The sequence below is a fragment of the Pipistrellus kuhlii genome, unplaced genomic scaffold (genome assembly GCF_014108245.1).
Source record: "Pipistrellus kuhlii isolate mPipKuh1 unplaced genomic scaffold, mPipKuh1.p scaffold_m20_p_21, whole genome shotgun sequence".
NCBI classification, from domain to species: Eukaryota; Metazoa; Chordata; class Mammalia; order Chiroptera; family Vespertilionidae; genus Pipistrellus; species Pipistrellus kuhlii.
This window is the reverse complement of record NW_023425520.1, coordinates 1383079-1410762: the sequence shown is the minus strand read 5'-3', so window position 1 is coordinate 1410762 and position 27684 is coordinate 1383079. Positions and strand designations below refer to the sequence as shown.

Sequence of the window (27684 nt, the reverse complement as noted above, 5' to 3'; positions counted from 1 at the left end):
CCTGACCAGTTTGGCTCAGTGGATAGAGCGTCGGCCTGCGGAATGAAGGCTCCCGGGTTCAATTCGGGTCAAGGGCACGTACCTTGGTTGCAGGCACATCCCCAGTAGGGGGTGTACAGGAGGCAACTGATCAATGTTTCTCTCATCGATGTTTCTAACTCTATCCCTCTCCCTTCCTCTCTGTAAAAATAAATAAATAAAATAAATTTGTAAAAAGAGTGCTTCAGGAGGCCTTGCCTGGGATCTCAGGGTTTCCCTCCCTTCAAGGCAGGGCTGGACCAGTGGGACATCATTAGCAGAGGGGAAGATACAGGTTTCCACCAGGTCCTCCAGTCCAGTATAGGCGCTGCATCCTTGTACCTGGTCGGTTAACAGAAGTCCCTAGAGCCCTGCTGGCAGGGTAGGGCAAAGCAAAAGCTTGTCGGGTGGCGCAGAAGGGCAAAAGGCAGGACAAGGACACAGTGAATGATAGCTACTGCAAGTGATTTTACTTTGAATACAAAGAAAAAGAAATCCACAAACAAGAAGCTATATTGTATAGTTCTGTCTTTTAAACAATGTTTTGCATTTATAAATTTGTTTTCCTGATTAAAAGCACCAGTGAAGTTACAGGCTGCTAAAACCGTATTACAAACCCGTTAAAAAGGTATTATGCCAAACATACTTGTTAAAAACCCTTTAACAAAACAAACAATGCAACCACAAGCATATCCACTGTGCCAGGCAGCCCTTACCCAATTGTGCTCTGTCAGTGGGATAAGGAGTATTTTCCCCAGGGAGAGGACCCTCACCATGCCTGTGGCCACCTGCTGGAGGCAGCTGTTTTCGAGGGAACCTGGGGCACCTCCAGGCCCAGCAGGCCCAGGGCACTTCTATTAACAGGAGGTGGTGAGGCGAGCACATGAGGGTCTGACCAATTTTCAGCAATTGACCTGCCAACAAAATCCTTTTTCTATTACTGTGTGCCCTGTAAGTTGAAGAGTTTGGAATTTTTATGTTTTTTTCCAAAAAACATTTAGCTATATGACACTTATGCAACATCTCTCTGGTGGCTCACTTGCTACCTGTCTTAAATTTTGATTGAGAAACTGTGAGACATTCAATGTGGACTCACAGAAAGGTATGTATGACAGCTTGATGTAATTGGTAGATGCTGCATTAGAGGGAGGTTCAAAACCATACACACAGTTTGGTTCCCATAAAGCTAAGTGGAATATTAAATGTTGAGTACTGAATTTTTCATTGTAAACTTAAGAACTTATCCTTAACTTTACACACATATAGATAACAGAGTGGTCACTAAAAGCACTTTAACATCAGGACATACATTAAGTTTTGAGGTTCTTATTTAAATTGTTCTACATACAAAATGCCCTAGAAGCAAAGAAAGGCTTAAATAAATACACAGAGACAAACATGTGCAACAATTGAACTAATGTGGATACGGAGAAGTTAGACAGTGTGGGATCCAGGCTGGTAGGCGCAGCTTATGGCGAGATGGGGGCTCCATCCCTAGAGTGGAGGGGAAGGCCCCTGGTAGAGGAGGAAGACAGAATGGGGACAGCTTATGACTGGGCTTACACCCTCCTCCACAGGCCTCACGCGCTCAGGGGTGTCAGCAGAGGGAGCAACCCTGAACACCCAGGTTCTCCTGGGCAACACAGGGATGGTAGGTCCTCTTGGGACAAGCCCTGGAAAGCCTGCCCCTCTAGCTGGTGACTCACCTGCATGCCTGTCACTGGCCCCCAAGTGGGCAGCAGGGCCCTGTCACAGGCCTGGTGAGGGCAGTGGCCCAGTGCAGGGTGATCTGCTGACAGTCCTGCTTGTGGCTAAGGCACACTCAGGCTCAGGGCCCAAGTAGCTACCTGAGTAATCCCATATCCTAACGTTCCTTCCATCACAGACAGAAGCTTCGAGAAGCAGCCTTCACAGTGCAAGGGTAATGAGACACAAACCAACAAGCCACCCTGGCCAGCAATACCACTCACCACCCCTCAGTGGGGAACTGCTCCCAGGTGCCAGAAGTTGGAGGGGGCGGCTGCCTTGACTGCTCCCAATCCCACCATCACCACTGAGGCACCTCTTAGAGTACCCAAGAGGAGCACACTGTCTGGGCCAGGTAGAACTTCCTGGAGGGGGTCTAGCTTGGGAAGACGTTTCAACGTTGTCCCGAGACCCACGGTAGGTAGTCCTCCTCCCTCCCAAGGGCCAGGTTGGCTGAGCTCCAGACATCTGCAAATATCCTCTGCAGAGGCGGCCACAGAGCTGCCTTCATTCAGCACCCTGAGTTGGACTGAGGAGGGTCCTCTCCCCTTTCCCCTGCTTCCTACACCACAATACAGACACTGATGGGGGAAGGCAGCTGGTGCAAACACAGGAGTCTCAGCTCCAGCTCTGAGAATCAACACATGCACGTGCACACATGTGCGCACGCACACACACACACACCTGTATCTACTGCACATGCACACACATACTTGTCTACAGTATGCACACACATGCACATCCATGCTTACAGCATGTGCACCCCCATGGCCAGTGATCCAGTCAAGATACAGATGTTTGGAAGGCAAGTTCATGGGTGCCCTGACCAGAGGCACTAGCTGTCAGGATGGACACTGGAACGAAAGGCAAGCTGGGAAAAGTGTTGTAGCAGGACATGCATTTTTGTCCCTGATGTGCATCCTCACTTCTTCCTTCCAATTTTTGGCCAGAAATTGGCATCTTGCCTCTAAGCTCTGGAAGCTGCTGTGAGAGCAGAGGAAACACTCCAGCCTGGCACAAAAGTTCAGGCAATGGAAGTCACGTGGCAATGCCCCAGTGGTGCTGCCCATCCTGGCACTCCCATCCAGAAAGTCCCAGGAAAGCGTGACTTGTAGTAGGACTGGCAGTTCAAGTCCACTTTAAAGGATGGCTCTGGAAAATTGGCTCCAACATTCCACCTGCAAGCCTCAGCACCGGGGTCCTGATTCACAGCGGTAAAGCTGGCCAGCCCTTCCTGGGAGGGTGGGAATTGGCCCTGCACACTCCCCGGGGACTTGGAAGCTCTGGGAAAGAAGCCTGGGGACACCATGCCAGCACGCCTCAGAGGGAAGCGCGAGTGCTCTCTGGGTGGAAGTCAGGGACACAATAGGCCCCACGGAGGCCTTGAGAAGCTGGTGGTCCCCTCCAGGGGTCTCAAAGGAGGCTGGCCAGGCTGGTGTTAGGTCCATTCTGAGCTTGGAACTGCACGGGCGGCGGGCCATCTGTCCACTGCAGGAAAAGAGAACACCAAGTGAAGTCCTTCTGAATTACCTGCTTGGGTGACTAGTGTCATTTCCCACATCCAAGGGCCTCCTGAGACTAGGCTCAGTTAGAAATTGCTGGAGAGATGCAGGGAGATGGCAGCCAAGCATACACTTCCTCTTCAGGGAGTGTGCCCCACACCCTGAAGGGCTGTAGGCAAGGTAAGCCAGCCCCAAGGAGCCAACCACCACCCCCATTCTGTCTTCCCCCACCTCGTGCCTATACCGTGATAAGGTTATGCTCGGGGAGGCTGCAGGCCTCGATGTGGTCCTGGAGCAGCTGCTGAGAGAAGTTCTGGTGCATCTGGGCGGCTTCATGGGCATCTATGGCATTCCCGCAGGCCTTGTTCAGGTCTAGGGTAAGACACACACGGGTGAGCCTGCCTTCTTTTGCCACCACCCCATGGCCCTCCCCTTGGGTATAAGTGGAGTCCTAAGGTCAAACCCAGGTTCCAGCCCTGGCCGGTAGCGCTAAGTGGTTAGAGCGCCGGTCCATACACTAAAGTAGGGGTGTCGAACTCAATCAGAGAAGGGGCCAAAATCTAAAATCCAGCCTAAATCGCGGGCCGAATGGTTTACCGAACAGTCATAAACTGTCATTGTGATGGAAACGCAGTGGAGTGCAGTGATGACAGCGCGGTGCGGGCCACATTGCAAGGCCTGGCGGGACGGATTTGGCCCGCGGGCCTTGTGTTTGACACATGTGCACTAAAGGGTCACAGGTTTGATTCCTGGTCAAGTGAAAGTACCTGGGTTGCATATTCATCCCCTGGCACTGGTTGGAGCATGTGCGGGAGGCAAAAAAAACACCACCACCCAGGCTCCACCATCCAGGCTCCACCACTGGGTTCCTGTGCACCTGGCAAATCACTGGCCTTGAGTCTTGTCTTGGGATCAGCTAAATCCACCTGCGGGCAGCCCTTGCAATGCCCTCTTGAGTTTCTGAGCCATGTCCTTAACATCGGTGATCAGCGGGGCCCATAGGGGCAGATGTAGAGGCAGGTTGGGCAATGAAGGTCCCTGTGCACACAGGAGCTAGCTAGAGCAGGGCCCCCAACACCCACTTCTGAGGCAGGAGAATTGAACAAGTCCACAAAATCCACTGCCTCAGGGCCTAGGGCAAGTCTCTATAAATAGGGGAGCAGCCACCTGCTGAGCCCCCGCCCTGCACCCAGAGCATCCCAGCCAGTCCTGCCAATGGGACAAGAACAAACACAAGGACTCACAGTCCAAGTCTTCACCCAGATGCCAAGAATCAGCCTCACAGGTTCTGCATTGAGCTGATGACATGATTGAGCCCAGTGACCACTGCCCTCAAATGGCCTCCTGAGAACCTGAGAATGTGCTAGAACTGGGGCTGTGGCATGTAGAGGGCAGTCTGAGCAAAGACTGAGCAGGGATTACTCAGCCTCTCTGATCTCTGGGAAGGGCCAGTTGTCATACTCACCTCTTAGCAGGGCTGACGACCACAACTGAACAGACATGTCTGGGATCTTGCTGGCCAGCTGCATGGCGGGCACCACCATGTTGTTACTCTCCTGTGGACCAAGAGCAGCCAGGAAGTGGAGAAGGCAGCAGGAACAGTTCAAGCCCACTTGTCATAGCTAGCCCAGGCTATGCCCTCCTCCCGCTGCCTGGCACACTCCTACTTCTACTTCAGAGGCAGGATCACCCAAAACATGAACCAGAGATGCAGCTAAGAGCTGCCTTGCCCCATTCCTGTTTCTAGAGATTTATAAATAGATGAGAGCCAGGAAGGTTTGGTTCTAAGCCTGGATCTGCAGTTTGTGCTGTGACCTTCATCTCCCCATCTGGACAAGAGGTCATCAAATCTACTACACTGAGATACAGGCACACAGCCTGTACTCAGTGGGGCTTCATGTCTCCCCTAGGCACACACACAGGTCACTGTCCCACTGTGCTCAGAGGCTTAGGGGCAGGGTGACAGAATGTTAAAGAAGCAGAGCTGCACTCAGAAGGAAGAACCCAAAGGTCATCTTTTTTATCTTTGGGGGTGGGGGGGTAACATCCCCAGCCATGGCCATCAGTACTGAGCAGCAGGGCCAGTTAGCCTTGGAAAACACTTGTTACATGGTTGTGGGGAGGGAAACCAGCCAGGCTCATTTAAAAAGCTTATTTTTGTTCTAGCTGGTTTGGCCCAGTGGATAGAGTGTTGGTCTGGGGACTAAAAGGTTTGATTCCATTCAAGGGCACATGCCTGGATTGTGGGCTCAGTCCCCAGTAGGGGGCATGCAGGAGGCAGCTGATCAATGATTTTCTCTCACTGAACTTTCTCTCTCTCCCTTTCTCTCTGAAATCAATCAATATACACACATAAAGACACTGAGTGGCCAGGTTATTATGATCTCTGAACGCATAATAATCTGGCCACTCAGAGTGTGTGTGTGTGTGTGTGTGTGTGTGTGTGTGTGTGTATATTAATATTAGAGGCCTGGTGCATGAATTCATGCATGGGTGGGGGTCTGGTCCAGCCAGCCTGGCCAGGAGGAGGGGACATGGGCAGTTGGCAGGACTTCCAGCTGGTCGAACTCCTGGTTGAGGGGACAATTTGCATATTAGCATTTTATTATATAGGATATACACTGAGTGGCCAGATTATTATGCGTTCAGAGATTATAATAATCTGGCCACTCAGTGTATATATAAAATGAAAATAAAAAGCTAATTTTTAGGGAGCTCCAGGGTTTGGTCAGATGAAACTTACAGGCCAAGACACCTGACCTGTGTCATCTGTTTTGTAAAAACAGTTCAAGTGAGGCTGGCTAAACTATGGAGTAGATGCTGCTTCAAAATTCTTGCTGCTGTTAAAAAAGCTCTAATACAATGGTGTAGGGAAAGACAAGATGTAAAACTAGAAAACATCCTGAGAAACAAAACCTATGGGTAGGCAGGGGCGAGCAATGGAAAAAGCCGGAAAACAGAGGTTATGCAATGATTTTCAACTTTGCTTCTCAGAGCTTCTATGATAAACATGTCATATTTTATAATACGGACAAATGGTTTTGTTAAAAAATTAAAGGTCTGTGAGGTCAATGGGTGAGAGCATGCAATGAGGCATAACTGATGGGGAGACCAGAACCAGCTCCAGGGGTCACTCTAGGTGAGAGTGGAAACAGCAGACCTGAGGATATCATGTTTGCTGGGCAGAAACAGAACCCAAGGGATTCTGACTAAGAGGACACTCTCCATCCAAGATATTAACACACACAAAGGGGAATCTGCCTCAGCCCTCCCCTTTCCAGGAAGCCCCAACCAAGCACAGGATCCGTCTGCCCTATAGGCCCACCCTCCAGGGACTCCAAATTCCCCAGGCCTGGCCCCCGGCTGTGCGAGCCAGAATACCTCTGCCCTTGCCAAGCCTCATGAAGCAAAGAGGGCTGGGGGAAGGATGTCACCAAGACAAAACAACTGAGGGGCACTGGATGCAAAGCACTGCCTGACGGTGCCCCCAAGAACCATGCTGGCCCTGTCCCTCAGCCCGGCCTGGGCACTCACCCTGTGGTTCCCCAACACGTAGAAAATGTGGCCCAAAAGCACCAGAGAGCAGGCTGTGAGCCGGTTCAAGTCCTCTGCATTGGACATCTTCAGAGTTTCTCGCAGAAATCGCCTAAAGAAGGGAACAGACTGAGGCCCCATTGAATGCCTCTGGGTGAGGAAGGGCAGCAGCAGCCTCTCAGCCCTGAGCAGAACCTGCCTGGCTGGGGCACAGAGGGGTGGAGCATATGCTGTCAGGGAGAAGACCACCTAGAGGGCCAGCCCAGGCTGCCCGCCCTCAACAGCACTCACTTGGCCTCATTGTAGCGTCCCTGGAAGAAGGAGAAGAGCCCTCGCACGTAGAAAGCCGCTGCTCGAAGGCAGTGAGAGCTGGGGGAAGAGTGAAGCATCACAATTTGGTGGGGTTCTGTAAATATAGCAGGCTTACAAAAGGGGAGGGGGTGGTGGTGTTGGGAGTAACAGGGCAGTCAGGGGCCCCATAGGTGGTGGCACCACCCAGAGCGCAAAAAATACACAAAAAAGGCAATGGTAAAGTAGGACCTCAGTGTGGGGCCATGTACCTGACAGGGAAGCTGTGGTCTGGGTTGATCCTCTCCAACAAGTTGTATAACTGCAAAAGAAATGTCAGTTGGGATCACTCTGCATTTCTAAATGTCAGAAAGTATGGCCCCAACTATGCTAGTAAATTGACCAGGGCTGCCTGCAACTTCCTGATAGAATGCAGTCCTCACTGTGAATCGTACGCCTGGGCAACCTGCTGGTAGAGGGGGCAGGATCTAGACCAGGTGAAGGAACTATAGGACACTGCATGGATTGTTCACTTCCTCACACCCTCATGGGAATCACAGCATCCAGTGTGAAGGGTCTGGTGCAGGGTCCTTGCACCCTCAGCCTACCCTGCCCAATGCCAGGTGAGAGGGTCACAGTGCATGGGCCACGAGGTCTCACTGTGTTTCTATAACAGAAAGCTCAGGAGAGAAACTAAATTTGTCCTGGGAGATTTGATAAAGCTTGGCTTGTTTTCAACAGGAAGAAATAAGTGTTACTTAGCCAGGGAATGTTTCTGCCCCAGATGTGGCCGTCCTTAGCCACACTATACTCTTACGGACAGATATGCTCGGGCTGCTGAAATGGCTGGTGCCCAGGACATCTCCCACCCTAGCCTCTGTGTAAGAGCTGAAAGGAAGGATACCAATTATGAAGCATGTCACCTACTACCTCTTGGTGTCTATTTCCTTCCCGTATATACACACTGGCCAGGTTGGTTACGATGAAGGCCCATAGCTCCTGGTGGTTGGTGAGCTGAAATGGGGACACAGGGCATTAGGAGTTGGCTGCTCATGGCAAGGGAGCTACCCAAACATTTCCTAGTGGCTATTGCAGAACCTCTCATTCTCTTTAATTCAGACACACACCACCACCACCACCACCACCACCACCACCACCACCACTCCCTACACACACACACCTGCCTCCTAAATGCAAGAACAGTACAGCTGTTAGTTCTTTCGGCTATAAAACCATCCTCTGTGTTATGAGAAATGTGGGAAACCAGCTGCACTGATCCTGTCCTCAGAACACACTACATTTTGGTCCATTTTCTGTTTGTTTCTCAGGACTGAGACCCAGGCAGCCACTCCCTCCAAACCATGGTGACCCTCAGACCCTGTGAGCACAGATACAACAGAGGTACATCTTGGTCCTGGAAAGGCCCCCACCAGGAAAGAGGCTAGAGATGCTACTAATGACCAGTGGTGGATAGACCACTGTCCCAGTTCTTGGGAACCGAGAATGGCCAAGACACGAATCGGTACGAGAGGCCCAAGTATCACCCAGGTCCTGACTCCCAGAGGGTCTGAGCAAGAGCAGTGTGCAAAAGGTTGAGTGCAGGTGAAGTGCAAATCCCAACTGCAGGAAGTGCTCTGGTTAGTTTGTTGTAGTACCACAAAAAGAGCTGTTTGGCATCAAGAAGGTTGGTCCGAGTTCTGATTGCACCACTTTCCTCTTGGCTAATGGGGGATTCCCTGAGACACACCATCAGAGCAGCAGCAGCCGCTTGTGGGAAGTGAGGTGAGGAGGAAGGGGCCAAGAGACTATTACAGGCCGTGGTAACTGCAGGCAGGGTAGTGTGTGGTGTGTGGTGTGTGTGTGTGTGTGTGTGTGTGTGTGTGTGGTCCTGGCAGCCTAAGCCGACTGGGACACAGAATGGGCATGGAAAGCCATGGGAATGAGCATTGTATTTGCTCTTCAGGCTCTGGTGTGCTGCCTGTGCCTACGCCCATGTGGAGCATCCTGGAGGAGCAGTGCCACCACCAGAGCTCAACCCCAGGAGTAAAGAGGTCTGGAGACTGGCAAAGCAGAGCTCCCTGCCTGACAGTCAGGGTGCACATGACACCCGTGACCTCTCCGGAGTCACAGAGCAGCCCCCACACCCCAATCTCTGCTTGGGGCCTCCCCAGGACCACCAGGAGGAAGGTGTTGCTGGCTTCCTTTTCCTGGAAGCACATAGGGGCTGAAGTGAGGATGTGCTTGTCTGGTCCTGGAGCAAGGTGGGCAGAGCTGAGACCTGCCACTTGGCTGTTGACTCCATGATGATGTGGCACTAGCCCTAGTGGAATTTCCAACCTGGAAGCAGCAGGTGGCCTCTGTGGCTGTTGTCCTTATCACAACCCATACCTAACTCCTTACTAAGAAGCACTGCCTGCCCCATGCAGAGAGGGCCAGCACCTTACCCGCAGGGCTGTGGTGAACTGGGCTTCTGCGTTGTCCATGCAGTTGACGGAGACACAGTACAGGCCCTGGAAGAAGGAGGCACTTGAGGACTTGAAGCCTTGCCACTTGCCCAGGGAGACATGGCTACATACAGATGAGCCTGATCAGTGACTCTATCAGCCAGGTACACCTGAGCTTTTGCCCTGGCGAGGAGGCAGAAAGACAGCATGCTGGGTTATTCCCTTCTCCTGAGACCCAAGTCAACTTGGACTTAAGGTGTCTGTTAGAATGTCCATTGGGGCGACTGTCATGGGGTTACACATTGGAATGGTGCTGGGGCAGGCAGTCTTGCATACTCACCAGCAGCGTGTGCAGCTGTGCAGCATGGTTGGAGAAGAGCCGGGGTGACTGTTGGCACAACTGGCAGACCTGTGAGATCTGCCGGGAGAGTATGCCCAACGTCACGAGACCTGTAACCTGGGATCCAGTGCCCACATCCTGCCTGCCCTAACTTGGGTATAAAGTTCTAGTGGGTGTGTCCATAATGGGGCAAAGGGCAGTCCAAACCTCCTTGAAGACAGTGATCCTTCTGTGACCTGCCTTCTCCCTCATTTCTAACCTGTCTTCTGCTGTCAGCACCTTTGCTCTGCTTAAGGGCCTGTGCCCGCTCAAGAAGTTGGTAAGCAGAAGTTACATGCAGCAAGGAGAGCTCCATCTTTCTTGGGCACTTCTAGAAATGCTGACATTGCCCAGCTTTTAGGGATAGGGCCATGGATTTCTGTACCAGATGTCTGATCAATTGTGCCCATGTAGGGTCACCAACTGCCAAGTTTTAGTGAATTGACACAGACAAATGTCCTGCTGATGTGCACTGGGCAAATTTACATTCTCCTATGTGGTAACTTCTGGAATTCGGCAAACTCCAACCACCGGTGCCCGGTCCTCCCGTCCCCAGCGGCCTCACCTCCTGTAGTGCGGTGGCCTTATGTCCTGTGACAAGCCTGCACATGATGATGTGCTCAAGCAGGATCACTTGGAAGGAGGATAGGATGGGACTGCAGTCGAGCACTGGAGGTGAGAAAGGGATGAACACTCAGGATGCAGCCAGAAGAGGCTGACCCCTGGTCCTCCCTCCCACCAGGTCTGAGCCTACTTGCCCTGCTGGGCACCATGCCAACACCTAACCTGTCGCTTTATTCATGCTCACTGCACCCATGAGTGCCGGTTTCACCTCCCTGCTCGGGTGGAGAGGGAGATAGGCTCATAGCAGTTTCTGTTGACTAGAGTATTTTAAGAGTAAGAAATCCCTGGAGGGACTTGTTTTCCACCCTGACCCACCACAACCCAGTTGGGTGCTCAAGAACACTCCAAACATAATGGGTTGGCATTGCCCAGGAGAATGATACTGTGTGACAACCTCAGGCAGCAGTGGAGAGACCCAAGTGGCTGTCATCTCATATTGGAACTAGACAGCAGAGACCTTCCCCCACTTGGCCAGAGGGAATGAACTATGATCCCTGAGGGCTTTGTATCTTTAGCTAATGGCTTCTCCTCCAGCAGTGCTGACAAAGGGTACAGGGACTGGGTGAGCAGGTTAATGGGGACACTGAATCAAAGCTCTGGGTCCCTGCTAGTCAAAGGTCCCTGATCCCACAGGATAGATCAGTCAAACGTCCAGGAAGAACCCACAACTTCTAGGCCATCTGTCAGCAAGAGCCAAATTCAGATCCCAGCCTCACGCTGAGCACAATCCATGTCACAACACAAATAGCAGACCCCATTTCAACTGAGCACTGTTGTCTCAGCAGGCTCAGGTGGGATCAACTAACTATCACAACTGTCTTGTGTAGTGGGGTGGACAGGGTGAGATGGCACAAGACCCTTAGCCAAGGATAAAAGGTCAAGCCTAGGCCTGGCCTGCTCTGTCCTGATCCGTCACTCTCATCTGCCAATTAGAGTAACAAGACCTATGGGACAGGGATTCGTGGGGACTGCCTGGCACTATGGTTCTACAGGGTTCTAAGGCCCAGCGTGAGGCGGTGGCCAAGCCACAGACCAAGGGGCACAATGGCAATGTGACCCACCCAGCCCAACGTACTCTTGAGCTTCTCCAGCTGCATGAGTGCCTTGTCTGTGTACTTCTGCGCCTTCTCCAGGTAGCCAGCCTGCATGGAGTGCATCACAGTCACCTGGAGACAAGACCAGACGGTGGTGGTCACTAGGGTCCTCTCCTCAACCACCTGGTCCCTGGCCTCGGCCCTGGGGACTCACCAAGTAGACAAGCACACACATGTGCTCCTTGGGCAGCCAGTGGAAGAGGTCAGCGGGGTTGCTGGGCAAAATCTCATCGTCATGCAGAGTAGAGATGGTCTGAATGCACTGCTGCAGCTGCTTCAGGCATGGCTTCACGCTTTTCACCTGCAGTGGGTGGGCAGTACTGCACACCTGAGTACCTGCTCCCAATAGGTGCCAGCTCACCAGTCCCTTCTTCCTAGAAGCTCCCGCCACACCCACCACCTGCAGGAAGCAGGCTCTCAAGGAGGGGGTCAGGGTCAGAGGGTCATCTGTGGGAGTAAGGCTCAGCTACTGCCCAGTGCTGGGTCCAAACACCAAGGACCTGGAGAGATCCGTCCAAAGACCCTGCATGAGCTATGTTTCCTACTTTCTCCCATCCAAGTACTAACCAGGCCCAACCCTGCTTAGCTTCCGAGATCAGACGAGATCGGGCGCGTTCAGGGTGGTATGGCCGTAGACTATGTTTCCTACTTTCTGCTGAGAGAGCAGGACAGGGCTGGGGCAGCTAGTAGTCATCCTTGGGGGCAAGAAGTAGCTTCCTGGGCCAGGAGTCCTACAGGTGCTGTGCCTCATATGAACTGGCCTCTGGGCACTGGGAAGCCCTGTCCCCAGGCCCCATAGGACATGTCCAGAGCACCCCATGAATGTGCTCTATGTTTCTATGTATTGAGTGCAGCACTTGGCCCAACAGGTAAATGCAGACATGGGTAGGGAATCTGAGGCAGTCCCTTACCAATGAAAAGACCTGACGTTTTCTGGGGCTCCACCTGCAGCCTCCTAGGATTCAAGGCCAGGCCTGTGGTGAGTCAGCGGGACAGGGTGGGGTGAATAGGTAGGGCAACACCCCCAAAGGCTGAGCACACTCACCCATAGGGGGTACAGCCTCTCCTCAACTACACGGGGATTATACAAATTCTCAGAAACAACTGATTCTGTCATTCCCTACTTGAACCTCACAAAGTTCTCATCAGCTGCGGGTGACGGACAGACACTGTTTTAGTACCTGCTGTGTGTCAGGCATCTTGCCAGAATCCCCATTTATTATCATGGAATTGTGCGAGACCATGACTACTCCTACCACAAGGACCGACCACTATCAGAGCACCCTCTGCCCTCAGGGGCACAATACTCATGCCAGAGCACAACAGGGTATGTGGAGGAGCTAAATCTTGAATGAGATGCACTTTGTGGTGAGGGACATGAGGCAACAGAGTGGGTATCTCAGCCCAAGGCCTGCCCATCCCATTGCCCATCTGCTCCCCAGCAGCCCTACTGTGGGAGGCATTACCCACCTGCCCTGCATCCAGGTAGTGTGTCACCTGGAGCACAAGGAAGAAGACACGTAAAGACTCCTTCTGGATAGGATTTCCCTGCCAGTTCTCGACAATCTGTCCACAGAGCGTCAGCAGTGGGTGGACTTCCTGCAACTTGCGTTCCATCAGCAGCAGCTGGGGAGGGAGAGGCACAGGTGCTGAGGGCCTCTCCCAGTGCACAGGGCCATGGTCTGCTTGCCCACCCACTGGGGGACTGCTGGAACCATGCAGGGAAGGCAAAAAGCTGGGCTGGAACCCACATCTAGGCTGATCCTTCCTCAGCACAAATTACACAACCTGGAACCTGAGTTTCACCTCAACCCAGCTGAAATACGGGGCCTCACTCTGATGGCTGCCTGTAGTGTTTAAGTGTCTGGGTGCCCAAAGGGCTGTGCCATTCTGCTCAGCCTCAACTTACCATCCCTTTGCTGAGCAGGAACAGTGCCCTAGAAAACAGAGAGGGGAAGTCAGTCTGTGAGGCCCAGGCGCCTCCTGGATGCCCACCACCCCAACATCAATAAAGACCAACCAGCAAGCTTGGGGATGGTTTAAAGAGATGACAGTGGCCCCCAGCGACCCCCAATGAGGCTGGTTTTATTTATCAGAATGCTCCACTTGGTTCTATTCAATCTTTCTTTATGTGTTTGGCCTATTTAGACACTCATGTGGCTCAAAAGCCCAGGATAGACAGATGCTCAGAAATCACGGAGGGGTTAAGTACAAGAGAATGTGCTTGCCATAATCTCACTCTTGCTGACACAACATTGGTAGACAGCATCGGTTATGGGGATAGTGGGCAGGATTTGGTGTTTGAACCCAAAGCCATGTCTCACTGAGGCCCCTCTACACTTCCCCTTCCTCACCAGCCAAGCCTTCTGATTCTGAGTGTTAAGGAGGTGAACTTGGGGAGCTCCAGACATGTCAGCAGCCTCACCACCCACTGTCTCTACTCGCAATAGTCAGCAAGGCTAAATTTCTATTGTTCTCTTAAACCTTTCAGCATTTTCTAAATATATGTGCATGGTTGTCAACAAAAGTAATAAAATGAGCATGCTAACAAGTTTAGGAAACAGCCAAAACAGGGGAGACAGGTGCTGCCTTCAGGAACATCTGTGGTCATGCAGAGCCCACAGTTCCGTTTATTCAATGTCTGTCTCTGTCCCACCATTCTTGGCAGAGTCCCTAAGTGCTGTGGCCAACACTCCATCAAGTGGTGCCGTTCCGTTTTACAACGGAGGGGCCAGTAGTGTTCAAGTGTCCGGGTGCCCAAAGGGCTGCACCATAGTGAGCAGAAGCCCTGCCTCATGTCCGCCACAACTGAGGGGCCTGTAGTGTTTAAACTCACAAGATGTTTGTGCTCCAGAACACCAAGTTCTTCCCTGTTGTTACCTAAAGGTGTGTACTCTTTAAGTCTGTCAGCTGTTCAACTGCTGAAATAGAAGGCTTGGAACTTCACATCAGGGTTCTGATGTTGTCACATAGGAAGCACTTGATGTAGGCTCTACATCCATGGTCAAGGGTTCTGGGCCAGGTGACCTGCAGGCTCTGTGCCGTGGTGGAGGCCACCTAAGTCATTCACCCATATCGGCACAGAAGCCTATCTGGGGACACTAATAGGTGAACTTGTGGGAACATCTGCTGTGTAGCTGTCCCTGTACCCTACAAAGTGTGTCATCACGGACCCAGTGGCAGCCACAACATAAGGGGCCAGGAATGTGAGGCCAGATAGTGTAATAGCTGCCATCTCACGGGAGGTTGGCTGAGGGACGAAGGCAGCCTATGGAAAGCTGTGTGGCTCCACATGGGCCACACATGAGCCAGAGCTCAGAGAACAGAGTTGGGGACCATTCCGTCCCAATCATTCCATGGGATAAGCTCAGTTCTGTAAGAGAGAACTTTCCAGAACCTCAAAGCACACAAAAGAATAAGAGCACTGCTGCCCGGAGTTTGTCAAGTGCACAGAATTCTTCTCTTTGGGGAAAAAAAGAGACTAGAGGCCTTCACAGAGGGTACACAGTGAAGTTCCTAAGGCCTCTGACCCCGACACCCAACCCTAGGGTAAAAGCCTCCAGATGGTCTAAGCAGTTTCATGCATAACACGAATCTTTGTCTCCCTTTTTATTTTAAACTAGAGGCCCAGTGCACATAATTCATGCACAGGTAGGGTCCCTAGGCCTGGCCAGAGATCAGGACCGATCTGGGCCTCTGGCTGCTCGCAGGGCCTTCGCTTTCCTTCATTCCGCACCTGTGGTCAGCGCATGTCACAGCAAGCAATCAAACTCCTGAGGGGATGCTTGGCATAGTAGCCTTTTATATATAGAAGATTGATTTTAAAGAGGAAGGGAGAGAGAAACATTGATTTGTCGTTCCACTTACTTATACATGCATTCGTTGACTTTTGTATGTGCCCTGACTGATTATCAATCCCACAACCCTGATATATTGGGACAACGCTCGAATGAACTTGGGCCAGGGCTATGTCCCTTTTTTATTTTTTATTTTTGAAAAATTGATTTGAGAGAGAGAGAAACGATGTAAGAAACATCAATTGGCCGGGTAGCTCAATTGGTTAGAGCACTGTCTCCATACACCAAGAAACATCAATTGGCTACCTCCCACATGAACCTCCACCAGGGATCAAACCCACAACCTGTGTATTTGCCCTGATTGGGAATCGAACCCGCCACCTTTCTGTGCCCAGGACAAAGCTCCAACCAAGTGAACCACCCTTCTTTTATACAAACTTACGCTTACTCAGCTTACTATCTATTGCTGTACTTCTAAAAGTTCTTGGGCATCCTGAGAGGGACACTGGAGTTACTTACCATAGGTGCTGACAAGCATGCTAGTTATGCCCTCTGCAGGCATCACTTTCATATTTGCACCAAGAAGGGGATGAGCCCAACAAATCGTACAAGCACTTTTTATTTCAAAAAACTAGATATATGTAAATGCCAATTGTGCTGAGAATACCAGCTGCCCTTCACCCTCACAGGCAACTCTCCAACTACATGGGTTAACAGGGTGAATTGATGGAGTAAAAGGCATTATGTGGTGCTTTAATTTGTACACCTCTTATTATGTGTGCAGATGACTGCTGTTTCATGCTGAAATGCCAATTCTACTTGTTGTCCAGCAGTGTTTCCCAAAGGGTGGTACGTGTACCCCCAGGGGTACGGGAAGAGTTTGGTGAAGGTATGCGTTGCACCGGAGTTTGGTGGGGATATGCACTGCACTGTGCTTAGCTGAGCCTAATTCTACGTTCTTATGAGTACGAGGGGTACTCAGCATTACGAAAATTATAGAAGGGGTACACAAAAGTTTGGGAAACACTGTTGTCCAGGATCAAATGGCTGAGCTCTTTCCAAGTAAGAGGGAAGGGGTGTGGGGAGAGGTGCCTACCGTGTGTACTCGGATCCCACCACCCGTGCATATTCAGCTCCCACACCTAGGAGGTCGCAGGCTGACACCAGGTCCTTCTCAAGGGTGTGCAGTTGCTAAAAAGGAGAGAGAATAATAATCCTTGCTTCCAAAGCTCTTGCTTTATAATACTCAGTACCTGACCTTTAAGCTTTGTTGGCAAGTTAAAGTGAACCTCCCCACTTGTCAACAAAATTGCCTCAGTGTCAGTTTTGAGTTAACCAAATACTGTCATCAATGTTAACTGCTTTAGGTACAGAAATCTATTCCGCCTGCACTGTGTACATCATCTAAACTTAATAGTGCATAGAGCCAGCAATTAACACTCACAGGCGTAGACCCAGGGCTGCACGAGTGTATCTCTGTGCTTCAAAGGTCACCTTCAGGGGCCAGTCACTAGGGAGGAGCCAGAGGAACCCCAAACAAGAACTACTTCAGGGGCAAGTGTCTGCAGGAGTTTAAACCCAGAAGCCTTGAGCTAAAAGGAAAGGACACTTGTGGGGCCTCAGGTGAGCTGGGCTCCCAGGTGCATGAAGCACCCTGCAACTCTGTGACCTGAGTCAGGAGTCTGGCCCACATATTATGTGCCAATGTGCAAAGCACACAAGGGAGAATTAAAGGAGACGATGCTGTGCGGAACAGCAGCAGGCCAGGGAGGAAGAGCTCAGGAGCACTGGTTGGACAAGCTTTCCCAGCAGGGACCCTGAGCTACACCCTTCTGGGATGAGGGACTCTAGGGGATGGGGGTGAGGGGTGGAGGGAAGATAAAGCAACTCCAGCCGAGGGCCCACATCCTGCACACACAGGCAGGTAATGGAATTATGTCATGGAAGATAGACAAGAGGCAGTGTAGAGGACAGGCTGTGTCAGGAACAGGAAAGGCTGGAGGCCAGCAGTGAGAGGGAAATGTAGGCAGTGCCCAGAATAGAAAGGCACCCCCCTCAGGGAGCCTTTAGGCCCAGTCACTACAACCAGAAAGACCTAGTTCAGAGAGCTCCCTCTACCTAAGCATCTCAGAGCACTGGGACCAGGCCACCACTATGTCTGGAGAGCTGCAGGGAAGTTGAGGGAGGAGGAGGCTGGGAAGGGATGACCGCATAGAGCCCAGGTGAGGCTGTGCCCCAGCAGCCCTGCAAAGCTTAACTCGAGCAGACATTCATTGCTCAATAGACAGCCCCTTAGAATCTCAGCGCAGCTCTTAAAAACATGGTGGGCTTCCAGCAAGAAATGCTTTCAAAATTTAAATGAATACAGGCAAAAGGAAGCACCAGAAGAGAGGGGAATGCAATCACCCTTGATGCTGAATGAAAGACCTGTGCTGGAGATACTGCTGACGTCAGAGGCTGAAAGGGACTTGTGAGCAAGCTAAAGGATTATCCCTGTGTCCCCACTGTCTCAGTGCAGCAGCCTGAGGAAGGCCTGCGAGTCCTGAAGTAGTCAGGTGGGTGTGCCCCAATTTTAGCACCCATGTCTTGGCCAGGCCCCACAGTACTCACAGCAAGCTGGAAGAGCAGGCGGCAGTGCCAGTATGGGGTCTGCTGCGATATCTGGATCGCTTTCCGCAACAGTGGCTTTGCTGCATCAACGGAATTCTGAAAGGAAACAGTCACATTTGGGGAAGAAAGGAAATAAGCTGGCAGGCAAGCTGGATTCCATATGCTGGGATGCCGGATGACCACTCCATTCACACTCACAAATGGATTTGTGGGTTGCTGACTTACTTTTATTTAAAAAAGATCTCTGGTGGGAGGTTTGCATGAGGCAGCTGATCAATGTGTGCTCTCATATCGGTTTCTCTCTTTCTCTCCCTCTCCCTTCCTTTCTCTAAAAATCAATAATAATAATTAAAAAAAAGCCTGGCCAGTGTGGCTCAGTTGTTGAGTGTTATCCCATGCACCAGGACACCAGGAGATTGGGGGGAAAAAAAAAAAAAAGCAAGAAGAGGAAGAAGATATATATATTTTTAAATATGTTTTTATTTCAGAGAGAGGGAAAGGGGGAGATAGAAACATCAATGATAAGGGGGAATCATTGATTGGCTGCCCCCTACACACACCCTTTTGAGGATCAAGACAGCAACTAGGGAATGTGCCCTGACTGGGAATTAAGCCATGACCTCCTGGTTCATGGGTTGATGCTCAACCACTGAGCAATACCAGCTGGGCAAGAAAAGACATTTTATTGGACTCACTGGCTGGGAGGTTTTTGCACTGATCATAAAATAACTCATTCAACTAAACTGAAAGTAGCTTTAGTTCAAAATCCTGAACAATTGAATGACAATTGCCATCTTTCTTGTACAACAAGAGAGACGGGCCAGGGGTGTGGAGCATGCATTCTGTTACCCAGGGAGCCTCACAGGCTGTTGCTCAATGTGGAAATGATTTTCAGCTACAGTGAGATCAGGAAACATATTACAAAGATAAACTATATGGACTTGTTCAAGAACTAATTAGCTTTAGCCTAGGACAAGGCTGTGTTTTCCAAGTCTCTGAAGTCTTAGAAAAATATTCTGTTGGTCCTCATGAGCAAGTGATCACCCACAACCACTAAAAGTAGGAAAGTATTGGGAAGCATTAAAAACCAGAAGGAAGTCAGGAAAAAAAAGAAAAAAAAGAAAGAAAAAAAAACAGAACAAAAAGCCCCAGCAAGGTGACTCAGTTAGCTAGAGCATCTTCCCATACACCAAAGGTTGCAGGTTTGATTCCTGGTCAGGGAACATATCCAGGTTGCCAGTTCAATCACCTGTTGGGTGCATATAGGAGGGCCCCTTCTCTAAAATCAACAAAAACATATCCTTTGACCAAAACTGGTATGGCTCAGGAGATAGAGCGTCAGCCTGCGGACTGAAGGATCCCAGGTTCAAATCCAGTCAAAGGCATGTACCTTGGTTGCAGGCACATCCCCAGTGGGGGTGTGCAAGAGGCAGCTGATCGATGTTTCTCTCTCATCGATGCTTCTAACTCTCTGTCCCTCTCCCTTCCTCTCTGTAAAAAAATCAATAAAATATATTTTTAAAAAAGCAAAAAACAAACAAAAAACATACCATTCGGTAATGATTACAATAAATACAATAAGAAAGCCAAAAGGGAGTCAGTCCACTCCTGAGAGCATCAATTTGTTATTTTGCCGTCATTACAGGGAGACCCCGCTTTCAGAAACCTCCACAGGCTCTTACCTCTTGACAGTATAATTCAGACAAAAGACTTGCTGCTTCAAATTTAACATCTTCAAACTGTGGGATCTAGTGACATCTGGTTAAGGAAGTACAGATCTGCAGAAAGGTCAGTTTAAAAGAGATAATGTGTGTCCTAGCCATTTGGCTTAGTGGATAGAGCATCAGCCTGAGGAATGAAGGGCCATGGGTTTGATTCCGATCAAGGGTACATGCTAGGGTTGTGGGCTCAATCTCCAGTAGGGAGAGTGCAGGAGGCAGCTGATCAATGATTCTCTCTTTTCATTGATGTTTCTATCTCTTTCCCTCTCCTTTCCTCTCTGAAATCAGTAAAAAATATGTATATAAAATAAATATTGTTTTTTAAAAAAAGATAATGTGTGGGGTTCTTATACTGGGGAGGTTCGCCAGTCGGAACTCTAAGTTTATGTATTCCCCCAGCAGTCCCTGAGCTTGCAGCTGGCTAGGTGTGGAACTACAATAGATGCTGGGCTTGAAGAGGAACATGGCACCCATGGTGAGGCCACTGGTCTGAAGGGACAGATATGGCTGTGCAGGGATTCTCCAAGACCTAAACCCATGGGTGTATCATACTGGGAATTCAAGTTTATAACACATACTTTTTATTAAACAACATTTCTTAAAGGAAACAGTACAAAGAAAAGGATACTTGCTGTGATATCAACCACTGAAAGAGAAATAAAAAAGTATTAATTCTCAGCCAAATGTGTGGCACATACTCATTAACTCTGGCTTTGGGGTTTATACTGGTTGTCCTGTCACGAAGACTACAGGTGTTCAGGTAAGTGGGGAGGTGGCCTCTAGGCTCATTTATCCTCTAATCCAGCAACCACAGCATGCCTGGGGAGAGGGAAACAAGCATTTTCTCCCTTACTGACAGGGTGCTTCCTGTCTCACCAGGCAGGTGAGTCTGAGCCCCTCCCACTGGAGCCACATGCTTCAGAAGGGGAAGGAATGCGGAGGGGTCCCTATGTGCCAATTACTGCAGTTCCTCAATAGCAAATCATAACATGGGAATTCAAGTACAACTGGAGAGTGAGTCTGGGGGTGTCAATCCTTACTGGCATTTAAAAGATGCTTAGACATGAGTAGTTAGCCTCAGAGGGGAGGAGGAGAGCTCCAGGAAGGACTTGTGAGGGCAGCGAACTGGCAAAGGGGCAGCAGAAATGATTCTGAGACCTGAGCTCATAGTCCCTTTGCTAGCACACATGCAGGACATAGTTCAGACAATAACATGCTCCCACTGAGGACTGCTGTGCCCTGGAACTCCACATTCCTACAGGAGGCAATTAGGTGCCAGGAAGGTCCATCCACTAACCACAGTCTGTCAGACCATCTAGGACTCAAGCATTCATCTCTGACATTTGTCCCACAAATGTTTTCAGAGTCCTGCAAGCAAATCTAGGGCTGAACAGAAGACCCTGACTTGCCAGGCTCTGTGAAAGAACAGCATGGGATAGGGGGAGGGGGCATTTCTGGGGCTGTGTGTGTGTGTGTGTGTGTGTTCGTGTTCCCAGGCAAAGAAGTGCTCTTGGCAGAAAAGAACCTATGAAAAGGCTGGAAAGTGTATGTGCCACTCACTGGTAGCAGTGATTGTAGATCTGAATGCCCTGTTGTCATCTATGGAGCCTGACCCAATGAGATCTGAGTATCCTAGATGCAGCAGAGAATGCAGAGGGAGGAGAAGGAGGAGGAGGAGGCGGCGGCGGAGGAGGAACCAGAGATTGAAGGCCCAGGGTATGCTGGCTGGGAACAGAGTAGAGGGAGGAAGTGAAGCCTGGCAGACAGCCTTGGGGCTGGAGATGTCTTTGGGACCAGAGTGAGTGGGAAGAAGGACGTCACAAAAGAGATTGGGAAACACTTGGAGCTGCACCCCAGACCAGCTGCATGAAAGACACAGATGGGCCAGAAGGGGGAGCTGTGGGAGAGGAACAAAGAGCACTCAGGGCCACTGGGCTCCTGACTCGCACATATTCACATGTGCAGGTGTACACACACACAGCACATACATATGCTTACTGAGCCCAAGCAAAAGGCACTATGCAGCCAGCCCGAAAGTCCTCTTTCAAAGCCCCACTGCAGCAGGGTCAGCAGGGGCTCAGAGTCCCCAGAAGGCAGAGCCAGTGCCTGCTGCCAGGAGTACAGCCCCAGAGATGGGGTTCCTTAGCTGGAGGCTATCTACAGGGACAGTGGGGATGGGCCCAGCTCAAGCCACATGTGTGTGATATCATAAAGGTGGTAAACGTGAAAGTTGGGGCTTGCTTTTTACAGAAGCCACACCTCCCCAGGAGGAAGGGCAGTCCAGCAACAGAAGCTCCTGAAGACCAGGAGGAAGGATGGAATGTTATGTAGGAGACTGTGTAACTGAAGAGCTGAGTCAGGGACATGTTGAGATCTGGCCCAACCCTGATATTCTGTGGTCCTGCACCTCATTCTCCATGTGGTAAGGCCTCTGTGCTGAAGAGGAGCCCTCTGGAAAGAATACAGAGTGGATAAAGACACAAGAGGACAGGATTAAAGGTGTGGACCCACATGGATCCTAGTCGCCCTTAGCATCTGTTCCCAGGGCTACAGCCTGCTTCCATGCTCTCATGCATGCGCTGTGGCAGGCACTGGAAACACACACAAATGGGGGATGTTAGATAAGACTTATGATGCGCTTCCTCATGGTGCTGTGTTCCAAGTTCCTAGAACAGACCAACACACAGGAGGTACCTGGAAAACTTTTGTCACATGAATGACAAGTTCATCTAGCATCACCAGGAAATGAGAGCTTCCTTATGTGCAAATGGCCACAGGGCTGAGACTTTAGAATTTAAAATACTAACTCCCAAATGGCATCAGACAGCTCCCTTCAAACATTACTGCTCTGTGTCCAGGCATCAGCATCACTGACACCTTGAGACATCCCTACACTGACCCAGTACCAAAGCTAGAAACTAAAGAACTGGCTCAATGTCAGGGCAAGCCAGTCAGATTGATTGTCTGCCAGACACCAATCAAATGACTTTGCTTTTGTTTCTTAACTCTTGTGACCTAAAATCACAAATCAGAAATATACAGACATCAGAAATATACACAGCTCACAAATGAAGTACCAAAACTGCTACCCTACCCAAAGTTGCAACCTTAACATTAATATTCAAATACAGCTTTCATGTTTCCTTTCTCTTGATGGGAAAGCAGCCAAAGTGAATGGCCCTGCACTGTGGGGAAGCCTGAAGGCACAGGGCAGGATGTGAACAACCCTCGCTGAGGTCCTGGGGCCACCTCCGGATTTTCAGAAAGAGCAGAGATCACTGCAGGCCAATATATATCCTGAGAGGTGGAAGTGCCCGTATCAGCACAATTACTGTACTTGGAGAATTTAATCCAGGGCCGGAGAGCATTTTAGACTTCTTTGTACCTCAAAACCAAGGTAACTTTTTTTTTTTAAAGATCAGGTTTTTAATAACCAAATGTGTAGGAATAGTAACCAACTGCAACTCCTTTGGGATAGAAGCACAACACTTAGGAGCCAGCCTTGTCTCTTTCTGCTGTGTGACCATGTTTACGAGCATCTCTCCATCAACAGCAAGTTGGAAGTGGTCTCCACCTTGTAGGTTTGTTGAGGATCCAATAAGACAGTGTTCCAAGAAGCATGAATACATGCTTCTTGGAACATGCTTCTTTGATGTAGAAGACGTCAAAAATACTATGGTAATTCCCAGGCAGGAACCAGAAGAATCAGGGGTTGGAAGGGAGGCAAGGGGCGAGTTGGTAGAACTGTGAAGTGGTGGTTCCTAATCAGACTTCAAATCCTGAAGTCAGAGGAGACTCAGAGAGTGTGAATGAAGAAAATGAAAATGAAAACAGGAGGTTTAAGCAAAGATCCCTCTTCCGTGAAAAGGCTAACACCAAGCTCTGTAAATGCAGCTTCTGCACAAGGTTCTGCTCCTGGTCAATGGGGCATGGAACTCAGTAGGACACAACCATGATCCTGAAGAATGACAGACCTGCTCTAGCTGTGCCTGACGGTGAAAAGCTCACCACTGAGCCCTTTCAGACCTTAAAAAGAGGAAGGGAAGCATTTAATTACTTGCTGGGAAGGTAAACCAGAGACTGTCAGGCTAAACCTGGAAACAGAATTAACAAGAGTTTGGAGCTGCTTTCTAAGTCAGATGAACAAAACCACCACTAACAAGCAGCTCTGTTCCAAAAGCAAAGAGAATGTAAACACAATCTTGACATGGATACTGCATTCGGAGAAACCACTGTATATAGAATGACTGCCTGGATTATAGCAAATAAAAAACTCCAGAGGAGTGGCATTTATTTCTCTGTCGCTCTTAAATCAGAATAGTCTAAGATGATGATGTACTTTTCAGGCCAAGGGATAAAGTGAAATGTGAGAAAAAGAAAGTTAAGGGAGAATGTGCAAATTACTGAAATGGACCTGCTTGTTTGCATGAAAATAAGGAAGACTGAAAATTCACACAAGAATAAATGTTTAGCAAGAGGAAAGATAACACAATGAAAATGAAATGTAAAGGAACACAATCTGAGAGAAACTGTACAAACAGCCTTGCAAATTCTCTAGTCGAGAGATTTCTGCACCGGCCTGTGTGAACCAGTTGGCTGGGTGTCACCCCTTGCCCCAGCAGGTTGCCGTTTGATTCTTGGTCAAGCGCACAGGCCTGGGTTGTGGTCTTGGTCTCTAGTGGGGGGCGTACTGGAGGTGCCCGATCAATGTTGTGCTCTCACATCAATGTTTCTATTTCTACCCCTCCCTTCACTCTGTCTAAAAATCAATGGAAAAATATCATTGGGTGAGAATTAACAAAAATAAAATAAAAGAAGAACATATTGACCCTGGTTGGATATGTTAGTTGGTTAGTGTCGTTAAGTTGTGGGTTCAATCCCAGGTCAGAGCACATATAAGAATCATCCAATAAATGCATACATAAATGGAACAACAAATCAGTGTTTCTCTCTCTCTTCCTTCCTCTCTCTCTCATATCAATAAGTAAAAGTTAAAACTAAATAAATAAAAGAACGTATTATGATTCTTTATCAAGTGAGTCTGGGAAAGGAAAGAATAAAAGTTGATAGCTATCCGATTTGGGAAATACACACAACTGATAAAAAATAATGATTTTTTAAAAAGTATGCAACACAAAAGGAGATCACAAACAATTGCAGAAGAAAAACAGCATGGAGAACTGCACTTTAATGAAATTTGAACAAAATCTCAGCTGGGAATGTAACTGACAGAAAGAAAGGGATTTCCAGGTATGTCAGTGTGAGCTACAGAAGGGAACTTGTGCCGCTGTGGAAGATCCCACAAGATTCAGGGTTCTGTAAAATTCAGGGAAACCACTTCACGGGCTTAGCCCTGGCCGGAGAGCTCAGATGGCTAGAGCATTGTCCCGATACATCAAGGGTGCTGGTCCGATCCCCAGTCAGGGCACATACAAGAGTCAGGGCACATACAAGAATTAACCAACAAATGCATAAATAAGTGGAATAACGAACTGATGCCTCTCTAAAAAAAAAAAAAAAAATCAATTAAAAAAAAGCTTCTTGTCAACTCCATATTTTCTCCCTGGCCCATATCTTTCATTACTGCCTAACCTCTTACTACATATTCAGTATTTGTCTCCCTCACTAAAACATAAACTTATGTGAGCAGGGACTGCTTTAGTTATTGCTGATCCCTAGCACCTAGGAGAGGGCTTGGCACCTGGTATGAGCTGAATAAATAAGTTCCGAATAACTGGGAATAGAACTTCACAAAAACAATGACAATTTATTGTCTTGCCATGGAACCTGGTGATCTTGATCCTAGTTTTAAACCCAACTTTGTTAATAACTTGACATGTGGTTTTGGCCAATCATTTTACCTCTCTGGCCCTTACCACCTCACTCTTAAAACAGGAAAGTTGCTCAAGCAAGGACTAAAGTCTCCTTCCAAGTTTTTTTCTTCTTCTTCAATAATTATATTTATTATTAATATAAACATTAATAAAATTAATGTTTTTATTAATTTGAGAGAGAGAGAGATCCCCTACTGGGGATCAAGCCTGAAACCCAGGCATGTGCACCCACTGAGAACCAAACCATCCACCTTTTGGTGCATGGGACTATGATCAACCAACTGAGTAAAACAAAGATCTGGTGTCCTTCCCAAAGCAATTTGTTACTTTTGCCACTGGTGGGATCAGATTTACCTCAGATCAATACATTTTTTAAAAATCTAAGTTGATTCTATGCAAGAAGCTTCCTTTTAAAAACAAATATATATTATTTTTATTGGTTTCAGAGAGAAAGGGAAAAGGAGAGAGAGAAACATGGATGAGAGAAAATCATTGATGAGCTGCCTCCTGCATGCCCCCTACTGGGGTTTGAACCTGCAACCCTGGCATGTGCCCTGACCAGGAATCAAACGATGACCTCCTGGTCGATGCTCAACCACTGAGCCACACTTCAATCAGAATAAAAGAGTAAACGGCAAATGAAGTCACAGTTTGACAGGAGTTGAGTGTCACTGTGAGAAGAAAAACCCCACAGCCAGATTCTTTGAGGCACCAAGATCTCTCACAAGTCAAGATGGGAGGGTATAGCCCTGGCCAGTGTGGCTCAGTAAGCAGAGCTTCAGCTTGCATACAGAAGGGTCACGAGTTGGAATCCGGGGTCAAGGGCACATACCTGGGTTGCAGGTTCCATCCCAGCCACAGTCCAGTGAGTGCAGGAGGCCACCCATCTATGTGAGTCTCTCTCTCCCCCTCCCTTCCATTCTCTCTACAAATCGTGGGGGGGAAATATCCTCGGGCAAGGATTAACAACAACAAAAAGATGGGGGTGTTGAGGGGGGAAGTGAGGCCTGCCTTCTGAATGGGATGGTGGGAGGTGAAGAGGTCACCAGGTGAATACAGAGAAAGCAAGAGCTAGGAGCGCCCCTTCCCCAACCCCCACCACTGAGCAAACTGGTTCTAGAATCCAGGACCCCCCTCCCCCAACTCTGTTCCGCCTCCTTATAGGACTTCAAACGACTAATTCTAGGCTCTGTGCCTCTGCCTCCCACCTATGACTCCTCCCATCACTAATGGGGCACAATACCCTCTCTAGACACTTAGCAGACTTCCGGGTCCAGGGAGAGAATGCTTTCCGAGGTTTTCCGAGAGAACAAACATCAGATTCCCAAGGGAGGCCCGGACTGTCACCTCGGCCCTCCACTATCTCAAGCCCTTTCAGGAGGGCGCGTTCAGGCTAATGCTTCAGGGCTGAGCCCGGAGAAGCTGGAAACTGCAGGACTCACTGGCAATCCGGGAACGTCTCCAAAGGCGCCAACATGTCTACTCCTGAAATCCTAAAGAATTTGGGGACTCTGTTGCTCCTCAGAAGAGCAGGGCCCTGGACCCTGTCTGTCACTAGAGACGTTAAATAACGTTCCCCGCGAGGGTGGCGGCTGAGGGGTCCTGTGTCCCATGCGGGAAGTCGCACCCCAGGTCCCTGAGGAGCGGTCCGGGCGGCCCTCTCCTGCCTTGGTCGCGGCCCGTCAGTTCAGGCCCCACAAGGAGCCCACGCTCCTCCCTCGGTTCGGCCCGCGCTCACCGCTTTCTCCAGGTGGCTGCGCGCCTGTTCGCTGTTCTTGGTATGGTGGTAGAGCACGGAGCCGAGCTGCAGGTGCGTGCGGGCCTCGATGCGCTGAGGCGGCTTGAAGGGGAACACAGCCTGCAGGCAGTGCACACACAGGCGGATCTTGGGCGGGCTGGACGTGCGGAAGTGCTCGGCGAAGCCCAGAAGTGCCAGGTACCATGACTCGGCCGCTTCGGCCTGCGCCGCCTGGGCCGCGGCTGCCTGGGCCGCTGCCGCCGCCTGAGCCGCCATTTTGGCCTCCACAACAACAAGCCGTCACCACAGGGAGGCGGAAGCAAGCCTACGGGGCGGGGCCCGGCACTCTTCGCGC

At 49.8% G+C, this 27684-nt stretch overlaps 1 protein-coding gene and 1 long non-coding RNA gene across 10 annotated transcripts; one reads left to right on the top strand and one right to left on the bottom strand.

The window, feature by feature from the left end:
- Positions 1–466: 466 nt before the first annotated feature.
- Positions 467–27645, bottom strand: MAU2 (MAU2 sister chromatid cohesion factor). Of its 9 annotated transcripts, none has more exons than XM_036450493.2 (19): positions 27330–27645; positions 20386–20403; positions 19719–19784; positions 18037–18132; positions 16523–16617; positions 13539–13566; positions 13100–13255; positions 11784–11930; positions 11611–11701; positions 10477–10580; positions 9873–9950; positions 9533–9598; positions 8016–8102; positions 7361–7410; positions 7092–7169; positions 6801–6912; positions 4732–4822; positions 3498–3638; positions 467–3252 (listed from the first exon to the last, which is right to left on the bottom strand). In XM_036450493.2, exons 1-18 carry the CDS (start codon positions 27603–27605, stop codon positions 3505–3507), a joined length of 1773 nt encoding a protein of 590 aa, XP_036306386.1. In that variant the 5' UTR covers positions 27606–27645; the 3' UTR covers positions 467–3252; positions 3498–3504. The 9 variants fall into 9 exon arrangements, with proteins under 9 accessions (XP_036306386.1, XP_036306384.1, XP_036306385.1 ...); XM_036450491.2 differs by having other exon boundaries at positions 3511–3638; positions 27330–27644; XM_036450492.2 differs by having other exon boundaries at positions 3511–3638; positions 8019–8102; positions 27330–27644.
- Positions 3599–4103, top strand: LOC123652877. Its single transcript, XR_006742426.1, has 2 exons — positions 3599–3788; positions 3999–4103. It is a non-coding gene; the product is annotated as an uncharacterized LOC123652877 (long non-coding RNA).
- Positions 27646–27684: the final 39 nt, after the last annotated feature.